The 12,667-nt window shown below is 34.0% G+C and overlaps 1 protein-coding gene across 4 annotated transcripts in view; it reads right to left on the bottom strand.

Annotated features, from left to right (window-relative positions):
• Nucleotides 1-12,667, bottom strand: part of ORC5 (origin recognition complex subunit 5) — a 62,453-nt gene that overhangs the window by 30,531 nt on the left and 19,255 nt on the right. For all 4 annotated transcript variants that reach the window (XM_056482027.1, XM_056482026.1, XM_056482028.1 and 1 more), the window contains 2 exons: nt 9,230-9,277; nt 5,807-5,917 (listed from right to left, as the gene is read on the bottom strand). In XM_056482027.1, coding sequence (XP_056338002.1) covers nt 5,807-5,917; nt 9,230-9,277 — 159 coding nt within the window. The remainder of the gene's footprint in view (nt 1-5,806; nt 5,918-9,229; nt 9,278-12,667) is intronic.

The following is a 12,667-nucleotide window of genomic DNA, read 5'->3' as shown; positions in this document are numbered from 1 at the left end:
AAGCTCTAAACATCTTCTGACTGAGGAGATAGAGGTATACCGTAATTTTAAACGGTTTCCATGAAGGGGAAAAAAAAATAAAAAATAAAAAATTAAGCTTTTAAGACCCTTTTCCATATAGTTCATTTTTTTTTGTAAAACCAAATGCTTCCCCCTGCATGGAATTATAGCAGGATCATTCGAGAGATGACAACTCCTGTGGTCAGAATAGATTAAGCTGTGCAATTTTATGTACCTTCCTCTGAAGCAAGAGGACAGTGAAATGCAGTCATTTTCAGGTTAAATCAATAGGACAGAAGCAGAGGCTGATAACATCCTCTCTTGTAATTTTAGAACTCAAGAAGTAATAAAAATAGGGAAATACATGAGGATATATTTGCTAATATTCCAGAAACCAAATTTTAGAAAATCTACATACACAATCAACTCTAAGAGTAAATATAACTTTTACAATCATCTCCCTTCTGAATATTCACTACTTAATGATTCCACCTTTCAACAATGTATAAAATAATTATTCTAACATATCAACATTTTTGTACACAACTGTTCAAGTCTATCAAATCTTATATCGCCTAACGGACGACACTCTCCAAAATCAGATGCATTATGCATTTTAATTTTGTCTTGAATCAGTCTGCAATATTATCTGAGACAGAAAGGGGTTTTTTTAAACATTCAACAAGAAATCTCACTGCAATATAAACTTTGGTCATGAAGGTCTAAATGCTAAGTTCAATTTAGAATAGGATAGAAATACATTCTTCCAAAGTCACCCCCCACACCAACGTAGCTAATGTCTGCTATGAACTTCTCAATTATTTCAGGTAAAATTTTAGCAATAACTCTATCCACTTATCCAAAAAAAGAACAAGTACAACACTTATGGAATTTGAGACTAATAGGAAAGCAAAGGAACGTGGTATAATAGAATCAGCAAGAGCTTTCAATTTTTCCAGCATTTTGCTTATTTTAAAAAAATTAAAAATTAATCTAGTTACTGACATATAACATCTTGTACTGATAGTACAAGAATATGTTCTGTATTTCTTGCATACTGTAAAATAAAAATGGCTCCACTTATCTTTGTTCTGCTTCATAATAAGACCTCTTAGGGAATAGTGGAGAACAACATACCTTTTAAACCAGACCTTTTTCTGTAGAATTTCACCTACCTGCTCACTTTTAAAATGTTCTTCAATAATAGTGTTAAAACCAGATACAAAATGTTCCCATGAGCAGTCCCTGCAACAGCAAAGAAAGCTGGAACACAATACAGCTGATCTAGCAAAAATGAGTAATTCTTATTCTGTCAAAAGTTGTCAAATTTGGAACGAAAAACTTCGTATTTTAAACATTAATACAAGCTAAGCTTGTAGAGCTATTAGGAGTCGTTTTCCATTTGAAAAAAACTGTTGACTGTATTCATAGACTCGAATCACAGAACTATGGAATCATAGAATCAAATTCCTTTTTATCAAATTGCTACATCAAGGGAATCTAACATAATGCAGTAACAGTTAGAACTATAACCAGGATGGGGATATTTGGTGTCCAGAAAGGCTATGACATATATAAGCCATAATACAAATCAAGTAAGTAGATAACAAAACCAGGCATCTTTCCAAACTTGCAATTGAAGTTTTACCATAGCTGTCAATTTACAAATAAAGAAAATTTAAACATGAAATTGTCATTGGAAAAGGAAAGTCATAAAGTATGCTTCCAACACAACAGAGGTAAATATATCTTTCAGGTAAATTGCCTCATACTGTTCCAGTTTACATTAATAATATTCGATATATCCTATTCTATTAATGTAAGGCCGACAAGAAAGCAAGAAAAAAGAAAATCTCTCCAAATTCTTACATTCCAAGAAAGGGCACTTTTTTTCTCTCTTAATTACAGAAAACTACATTCCTCTGGCTCCCTCCAGCTGGGACTATGTTATGTACATCAGTGGTTTTTGTGTTTCTCATATACCCATATCATATCAGCACTTAATACATTAGTATTATATTATTATATATATTATATATATATATATTATATGCATATCTGCATTTCTTTTAACTTCAGATAAAATTTCTTACCCTTTGGACAACAATTTGCAATGCTATTTAGCTTTCACAACAGATTGAAAAATTTAAGGTTTGTTAACCTTCATTCCAAATTCTTACACATTTTTAACTAAATTAGTTCTATATTTCTTCTATATTTGTGATACTCTTAAGAAAATTCAAATGCTTTTCTTAGATCCAGCAAAGAGATAAGAAATGTCTAATAAATGAAATACAGACTATGTGTAAAATACCTGATGTCCCTCATATAATCATAAATAGCCTTCCTAGAAATCTCTGATTGCAAATGCACTGTAGTCAGAAGTGAATTCTAACTATACAACTGTATGAAAATATTTGCCAAATATAATGAGTAACATTAAAACCAAACCTGGGATGACCTAACTTTGGTGCATTAGAGTAAAAATGTAAACAGAACTGAAATTACTGGTTAGTTACCTATTTGGTAATTTTGAGCTATTATATACTCTGAGAAGTTACCCTAGATGTTTTTCCAAACATTCAGTGTTGTATTACCACATACAATACATGTAAAAGTATGCAAGACAAAGGTCTTCATTCCATTTTACCTTAGATAACATCGTAGCTCAAAACTACAAGTAGATCTAATCAATCCTCTTTATGAAAAGCTATTTCACAAGAAAGCAGAAGCAAGATAAAATACCTAGAAAATGAAAAATGGTCAGGGGAACTGAATTGACTTGAAGAAGCAATTACTGAATGATTCTGGTAGAGTAAAAAGCATTGGGTCATTTTGGCTTGCAAACCATAACAACAATATCTACTTGCTCTCTGATTCTGATAAGAACAGGCCTTGTCCTCTTCAGTGTAAAATGACCTCATTTAAATTAAATTGGTGCTGATAATTCCTGCCCAATGCTTTGTACATAAATTCATTTGTGCCCTATACTAAGGCACATTTTTATGAAGAGCATTATGTTGTATTTCTGTCTATTTTATGTGGGAAGCCTAAAATGAAATACTACTCTTTTACAAACCAGGACTGAATAGACTTTCAGAACCTTTGCAGAATGTGCTTTCAGGAGGCTTTACAAAGTTTCTTTGTATCCCTCCATTCTGTTGTAATTGCCCTTGGACACAAGGAGTATTTCCTATTTTGTACAGTAGGTCCATATGGGAACACAAATAATACTCCTGGTTGTTCCTGCTGTACCAAGTAAGGAAACTCTAAGACTTCTCTGTTGTAGGATGCAGACTGCACACCCCAGAGTCACACTGTCTTGAGCACTGTGTGAAAGCACATTTGCATCTTTTCACCATTTTCTCCATGTTTTACCTTTTAAAACACTTTGGCCACATGCTCAGCTATATATCCAAAGAGACCATCAAGTGTGCAAGTTCTGTCTCAGCACAGAATGCACTGTCCACTGGTGACTGCAATACCATCTTCAATCTGTTAAATTATTACACAGAAATTGTATCTGAAGAAAAACATTTTAAGAACTCATCCTCTCAAAAGGCTCCAGAAATCAACAGCTCTCTAACCTTCAACCTCTTGGTTTAAAAAATAAGCAAATAAATTTAAACCAATTCAGTAACCTGTTATACTAATACACAATGTGTTAAAAATCCAGTATTACGATGAATTGGTAAGAAAACCAGTAAATTTTCTGGAGAAAAATGAACACTGGGAACTTCTCAAATGAATACAAGCAATTAATATATGTACTGAAATCAAGAAGCTATAATTAAAATCTCCAGAATTTTACATTAACTTTGTCTCAAATAATCCTCACTGGATTTTTTAAAAGTCTGATTAAAAAGAACACAAACCCAAGAGAAACTTCAGCTTTTAATTTAAAAATTGTCATTTGCAGAAGTGGAAATTTGCTTCCCCCACCCCTCTCATGCTACTCTCTTGTACTAGTGAGTGAGGAAAACCAAAAATGAATGGGCCCAATTCTATCTCCTAATTACAGCAAGAAGTAACAGCAGAAGTTGTTTAGTTTTGTATTGGTTGCAAAGATCACATTTGTAAAACAAACATGCTAACTCTTGGTTTGAAAAAAGTATGAGACCATTTTAAAGAGTATAATATTAAAAGGCAAAAGATTAAGATTCAATTTTTAAATTGAAAATCTATTTAGAAAAAGGAAACATTCTCAATAAAACCCACCATTAAGAGGAAAAATGAAATTTTGCTGCTCATTAGCGTAGAAGTTTCACTTTTGAAAAGCTAATAACCAAAATTTTCATGTGAATAGAAATTATACAGAAAAACAAGAAGTAATAAGAAATATCACAAAATCAGCAAGTGAGAGATCTTAAAGCAGCTGTAGTCCTTCTTGAATCTTGACTGTGATTGTTGATCAACTTTAAAACTAAGGCATGCTATTTTCTGATGGTACACGGAGAGAATTAATATGCATTTGGTTCAGGTACAGCCTCTGAGTTTACAGATTAAAGAGTACATAAAATTAATCATGAATCAATTAAGAAGTCAAACATTTAACATAAACATTTTAAACTTCTGTGCAATTTTATAATTATTTCCATGCTGAACACACAAAAAAATGTAAGATTGTGTTATCTAACAGTAAAATGTATCAATACTGCCAAGATGAGCCAGCTAAATTTACTTTGTTTGAAAAATATATTTACAGAACAACCAATGACAAAAATTGGTGAAATGCAAATTGTTTAAAACTATTCAAGAAAGAAAAGTAATTAAACATTATGCCTCGTTTAAACTACTTTCCTAACATTTTTAAACTCTGTTGTATTTATTACTTTGACACGTCAATATTTTAAATCAAGATTTAATGCAAAAATTGCTTTATAACTAAAAATATTCTTAAATAATTTATAAAATTTATTTTTTGTATAAACTTATTTGATTTCAAGTTGTTTACCTTAACCTGGCTAACATTATATACAATTCTTTAATATCTTTATAGCTTAATCACCAGATCCTCAGAAAATAAAGAATTACAACTATTCTTTGGTAACACTGCCACCTAGTGCAAACTCTAAATTAGAACAAAGCATTTCACTGAACTTGCTCATTCTGTAATTTAGTCTAAAGTGGAACTATACTATGTACAAATTGTGGCTTCAGTACTGCTTAACTGTACATTCAAATAATGACATTTGTTTCTCTTACCTGGAATGCCCGTTAAATATGCAAATTTTGAAAATACACTGTTAAATACTGTTATATAATACAGTTACATCTAGTGTATAGCAAAATGCTTTTGATAGCCAAAAGTAAGAGAATACAAAGCTAACATCCTAAAAAACCAACACATACTATGTTCCTAGAACTTTGACTGCAGACAATAAATTAAAATATTACTTGGTTAAATTTGATACCTAACAAGGAAAGGTGGAAAATATTTCAGTAAATTAAAGTTAATTACAACTAGAAAGAAGGAAGAAATTGAGAATTTCTAAGGTGGAAATGATATCCAAGAATCAAACTGACAGTAGAAAATCATCTTTACTTATACAGAATTGGTTAATGTACACCTGACAAACCCAGAGCTCTTGACAAAATACTAGATTTGCTTAATTCTGCTCACTTCTATAGCTATGCTGCCATCTAGTGAAACAGGATTCTCACTCTTCTCTGCAAGACTTAAATTTCGTCCTGTTGTGGCTGTTTCTACACTACATTTAATTAGAATTCTGACTTACAAAAAACATTTAAAACTTGGTGAATTCCAGACACTAAAAAGCAAATAAAAAAGTAAGTACACACTCACCTGGGAAAATATATTTGCAGTAGGAGCAACTCTGTTGTCCACAATACTATATAATATTGCTAACAATCTGTCCAGGGGAAATGGCTTTGGCCCAAGTAGGTGATTGCTGGTCTGCAACAGAAACAACACTTTTTAATTCCCTTGACTACTACATGATGTTATTCTTATCTTTCTGGCCTCTGGGCTATATCTTTCATACAGCATACTTACACATTATGGAAAACACTGAATACATGCTTATTGATCAAGAAAAAGATATAGACAGAAAGATCTAACATGGCATGTGTTCAAACTGCACAATAAACAGGAACATTTTTGAGTTGTAACAGAGGATCTTATACCAAATTTCCTGCCTGACTTATACATTTACTTGTCTTGTCCAATGACCTTGCCCCAATTTAAGGAATAAAGAGGAAAGGCTATGTTTTATGTCATTGAGAGAATCACAGAATGGCTTGTGCTGCTAGGGAGCTTAAAGATTTCTTCCAAAGAAGGACAAAACTGGACAGAGTATTCCAGAGGCAATGCAGAGAGTGCTGAGTGCAAGACTCAGAGTGTACATGCCTCCCACAGGCTTAGCTGGCTAAAATAAAGAGCTCAGATGGCAGAGCCCAAGGTCAGCTTCTTGGCTGGGAAGAGCTGCTCTATGAGCTACCAGCCCAGCTACAGGAACTGTGTTATCAGAACACAGCATATTTGCTCTCCTTCACATCTCCAGAGCTTTTTTGTATAGTGCTCACCTCACACCTCCGCTGACACCAATGGCCATTTTAGGCATTATGGATTATTGTATGTAGTAACATTGCATTCACTTGAATTCAAAGAAATGCAAAGTCCTGACTGTTCAATGCTAAGTATTTTCAAAATAACCAATTCTACAAAAAGGAGATGCACAGTTTACGAGACAGAACTGGGCAGTATTCCAACTCAGCCAGCACAGCTAGGACTAGAGATTTATGGCCCACACTTCCAAAAGTTCTTACACGAGAAATACTTGTTTTATTTTTAGTTTGCATTTAATTCTCTCAACATCCAGTTGCCATTTTTATAGTGTTACATTGATTTATTCTTACTAGCACAGCAGCCAAGATTAAAGAGGATTTTCAAGGGAAAGTTTGTTTCAAAATGCTTCTGGGAAAGAACCTCAAATATACCACCAGCACCTCTGTGGCACTAGTCATCAGTAAAACAAGACCACCCATTTCTTCTGCAAAACCAAAAGTTATTTCCAATACATGTTTTAACTTTTCATATCCAGGAGGTGTCCCCAAAGCTACCTCTTGGCTAACAAAGCAAGCAGTGTGAAAAATCATGGAAACACATAGCCAAGACTTTAGCATGGCATCTTCAGTAAGAATGCAGATTGGTCTAAGTAATGAATTGTAGGTGATTACCTGCCCTTCTGCTTCTACACATGCCAGTTCAGTAAAGCATATTCTTTAGTGTCAACAAGCAGACTAATTAAAATCAGTGCCCTCCAAGCAAATGCAGTAAACATAAAATAATCTCTGAAGCTCTGTTTAGTATATACAGTTACTTCAGAAATTTCTTTTTCTCTGTTTAGACAGAGGACTGTTTGAAACTTTCAAGTTATTTAAAAGAAATTTTCCCTCTAGAAAAAGCAGAAGAATTAACTCTAAGAGAATACCTTCCTGGAAGAATAACAGTGGTTTAGAAATTTCTTCAAATGTAATATGGTTAGGAATTAGAATTTTACAATCTTCTGCAAGGAGATAAGGCAGAATGCTACACAGGATAGTATTTATAAAAATGCAAGGGATTCAACATCTCTCAAAAACAAAGATATCTTCCAGAGTCAGAAAATCTAGTCAGAATGTTTTATAGCCACCAAATCAACTCTGTATGCCCTCTATCACCTTTTCACCAAGGCAATACATTAATTGTTCAAAAAGACTTTTCCCCAGCTGCCACTCTGTGTGCTCATGCTTTTTTATCTGCAGTGACAATTTCATGTTCCCTCTGTTTAGCTTCTCTATCACCATCACTAAGCCTTGCACCACCCCAACCATCCCAGAACTGCAAGCTGTGTATTCACAATCCAAAATTTCACCAATAAGAATGAGAACCCCAAGAGCTCTTTACAGAGCACAAGCTTAACCCAAATTCAATTATCTGCACAAAAAGAAGAAATTCCTTAACCATGACTGACTGAATTTTTAACCTTTAGAGCATGTACTTGAAGACTGAATGTTATGTCTTCATTTTTTTGTAATGCACACAGCACTTTCAAACTTCTCTGGTTACTCTATGAATGAAGCATGTTAGGCTGTAAGCTATAAATTCTGATACAAAACAAATCCTAGACTGAAGCTGAAGCAGATATATAAGATAAACTCATTTTCAATAAAAAACACACCAGCACATTTAATCTTCTGACAGACTGACAAGTGAAAAAGTTTCATCTGCAGAAACAGATTCACCAGGAAGATCTCTCACTTGTCACTAAACTGGAAAAGCATTGTTCCAGGCCAACAATGCAAAGAAACCAAACAACTTCTACTTTTATCAGCATCAGGGCAATTAATAGAATAGTAAGTCAGTTTCTTCCCCTCATTCACAAGTTTCATTTTTTTCTAATGAAAAAAACCCCACAGCCTCTGGACTGACACAGTTAAGAATCACAAAATAGATTTTTAGTCTTGATATATCTGAACTTTTAAGGAAGGATTTATTTCATCTAATGTCAGCTCCCTGAGAAGCAGGTACAGACAGCCAAACCAGTTTCCTCAGTTCCAAATATAGCAAGTAGAAATCTAATCAATACAATTTGTGGTGCAATTCATCTGCCTGAACATGGAACCTACTTCAGTATGAGCCAAATCACACCCTACACCAATGACTGCATCGACTCTGCATGGGCTATAAACTGGTTTAGATGCAGGCACCCACTAGAGTTAGGTGAATCTGATCCATAAATCAGTCTTTAGACAAGCTTTCCTAGGCAAAGGTATATTGACATAAACTGCAACTGAAGCAAATGAGTCTATAACACTACATCCGTAATTGTTTAATTGTTTATCCCTAAATTTCAATTTCCCTCATTATAGAAATCTTTCTATAAAAATTCTTTAAAGAATATAAAATTATTTTTGAGAGAAATGTTGATACTTGGCGACTCCACTTATGATGTCCTTTAACTAGCTCTATAAACACATTTTGTTGTACATAAAAATATGGTCAATAAAAAGATGGAACAATTTTATCTTACAGTTTCAATGAAATAAAAATGTCTGTATCTCACAGAAACTTGTACCATACAAAACAAATGCTCCAAAAGTTGTTATTTCTGCAGTTCTGCTGTTTCTACAGTAATCAATGACACAAAATGAAATACAAACCCACAAATACAGTGGAAAGAAAATACTTGCTGCCAAGCTCAGCTTAGAAGGATAAAATACATACCTTCTCATGCTTCTTCATGAAGTTGGTCTTTCTAATTTTCCCATGATGCTGCAAACAACAGAGAAGAGCAAAGGGAATTAAAACAGTCAATAAAGAATGTATAAACTACAAATAGTAGTATGTAACTCTAGATCTACTTTACTACACTTCCAGTATTTGCCTTTGATGTTATAACATTCTTACTATAAACCCTAAAATTACACTTGCCTAGCTTTTTGCTTCACCTTGTCCCAAGTGCTGCAAAACCAAAACACAACATGCTAATATTTGCTGGTGACATGCATAAGTTTTTAGGTTTTTTTTAATCTACTCAGGAACTGATGACGTAGCAAAAATTTGTTTGCAATGACTTCATGCCACCATCCTCCTCACAAACTCAATCATCTAATAAAAAAGACAGATGATGACTATCATAATTTTTAAAATGTATCCATGTATAAAATGCACCAGCATTTTCACCTTTTATTGACCCTATTTTAGAATTTGGATGGTACAAAAGTTGGCAGAATGACAACCAGAAATTTAATCAATACAATACAAAGGTAGTTCAAGGTTCTTGAGCTAAATGAGAAAAGGAAGGAGGATGGGAGGGTGAAGGGGAAGGAGTGGGTGTTGAAGCAACAAACGTAATTTAAAGCTGTACAAAATTTAAAGTTGTCTTAACAAAGGAAGAACTACTAAAAGACAATAGTCAAGTGCTTTCAGATGTCAAGTAAAAATGTGAGGGCAAGATAAGGGCAGAAGTATAGTAAACAATTTACAAATGAATGGGTTAAAAAAGAAGAAAAAAAAACCCAAGAGACATGAAGGATGAGGTGAAAGTGGTATAAAATTAATTAGGAGGTGCCATATTCTTTAAACATAGTTAAGTTCTATTTCTCAAAATATCACCTGGTGAGTTTTTCCTTCTTCCACAGCCCTAAGAAGTATATCTTATTAATATACCTTATAAGCATGCTCAAAGAATCAAAGAAAAAATAACCCAAATAAAGGAACTATTTTTTCATTTAAATGTTTAAAGTCTTGTACTTATTATTTGTGGCCCTCAACATTCAGCCATGTCAAAACTGTCTTAGCAAATGTGGTTTGACTGACTTCTGAAGAGCTAGATGGAGTTTAGGTTCACCTCACATGATTGGTCTGATTTTAAAAATAGCTAATTCAGCTAATACATATCAAACACAACTAGAGACAGCAAAGTAATCATTTTATTATTGCCTCTGAAAAAATGACTGCAGTGATAACCACGACCATAATCAGAGGGGAAGGGACCAAGCCTGAGGTTACACAGCATGCTTTGGATGGATCACAACAAACTGCATTCATGCATTTTACAGGTTATGCTGGGATCTCATTATGGAATATATGGTATCCTATTTCTGTTCAAGCACAAAACCCCATGAAATTTAGAGCTAATTTTTAATTAGCTTTTAATGCTGTTTTCTATAAAGACTTCATATATACATATTCCTATTCTTTCTTATTTTAAAGGTTTCCTTCCCAACCAGCCTCATATTTTTCTCTTTATCTACTGCAAAGATCTTGCATTTTCACATAACCAATAGCAGTGGTGTCAATTATCACTTCCCTGCCCTGTCAGGCTGTTAGCATTCCAGGCTGCACCAAACTGTGACTTTACTTCTAGCTGTAGTATAGCCTAGCATCTACAGAGTAGTGCAGATGAGCAACTCAATGCCCATCTTTTTGTTTGCATCCCTTTCACCGCTTTTAGTCTTTGGTTAAATCACTCCAGAAGGTACTTTTCTGTGATCTATTCTGAATATCATTACAAACCTGATAAAAATTATATTCTATTTCCACTGTTCACATAACTCATAGGAATACTCAGATTGAAACTCAAAAATGTTGGTTTTGTTGGACTTTGAGATGCAGCTATTTCTGAAGTTCAATTTCAGACCTAATGAAGGGCCAACTGATACTACATGACATGCAGTAAAAATGGTGACCTCTGCTTCACCAGTTCTTGGAAAAAATACCTGATAGCACTGATAGAAACAGCTTTCTGATCCCTGCTTCAAAAACCTTAGAAATTCATGTTTATTGTACAGAAGTTTAATACGGTTCACGTGCAAGAGTGGAAACTCCCCCAGAGATAGTTTTTTTCCTTTCTTCTTTGTACTAAGTTGAAAAGGTTGTTCAGTGAACACAAGGCAGATGTGGCACATTTTGATAACATGCTCTGCAGACTTGACTCTTGCATGCTTTCCTCTGTGTAGAAACATTTCTTCAGCAAAAAAATCTCTAACAAAGAAAATGCTCCAGCCAAGTGCAAAGAACAAGGCTTACCCATAAAGAAAAGTTGCCTACTTACATTTACTACAAGTAACCTTCCACTCAGGGAAAGGACTAAATAGAAGGGTGAAACATCAATAGCTTTCAGTAAGATCATACCAGAGTTTAAACTGAAAATGTACTAACATTTCACCACTAGAAACTGCAGTAACTTCTCAAGATGTGTATCTATGATTTTTTTTTTTTTTAAGTGGGATTAGTATTTTCACAATTTGTCTTGCCCTCATTTTCTTTAATTGCTTACATCCATCATCAATACCATATGCTCATACACACATACATATATCAATACATATTGTTATAGCTGGAAAAATGCATAGAAAGCCCAACTACCTGATCACTTTTCTGATACCTGCCTTTCCACCTACATTTTGTCAAATAACTCAAAATGAGGCAATGAGGCAGGCTTGAGGAGCTTGAAGATCCTGGATCAGGAACAGAAATACAAAAATAACTAATGGCACCACAGCATTTGTCTGCGGTACAACCACAACTTAGCTTACAGGAAAAAAGAGGAAAAAAACCTATCAAGATGTACATGGCAAGAACTCACAGAAAGTGATGTTTAGTCCAGGAGTTGGTAGTAATGACTAATACATTCATCCTAAAACATGCATTACTACCATTTCAACACAACACATACTAGCTAATGTAACCACATCTCCTGCAAATGCAACTGCTTGTATGTTTCTGTTTCAAAATCTTAGAATCTATTAAAAAAAAAAAAAAAAAATCTAACAGTGCACTAAGTCATTTTATCTCATTAAAGGCCAAGGAAGTTGCGGTTTGTACCTCACTCTGGAAATTTAAGTGGCTTATAACTAAGGACATTGTGGTCACTCCACTAAAATCTTTTCAGAATGAAGCTGTCTCAACTTAGAAAAGCAAAGCACGGTGCTCATGCATAACAGTGCTTATGAGTAACAGCTTTACACATAATCTGACATGAAGAAGTTGGGTTTATTAGACATTTAAATTACTTAGTGATCATTACCAATCACAGGATGTGATCTACAGAAAAGCTGCTCATCAAATCAAATTACGTGCACACAGAAACAGAGCTCAAAACAAATAGTTGAAGAGTTTTAAACCAGAAAGTTCAATATGCAGGAATCCAGTTAACAG

Source organism: Oenanthe melanoleuca, chromosome 1A, assembly GCF_029582105.1.
Source record: "Oenanthe melanoleuca isolate GR-GAL-2019-014 chromosome 1A, OMel1.0, whole genome shotgun sequence".
NCBI lineage: Eukaryota > Metazoa > Chordata > Aves > Passeriformes > Muscicapidae > Oenanthe > Oenanthe melanoleuca.
Note: the sequence above shows the minus strand (reverse complement) of the source record. Positions and strands in the feature narration are given on the sequence as shown.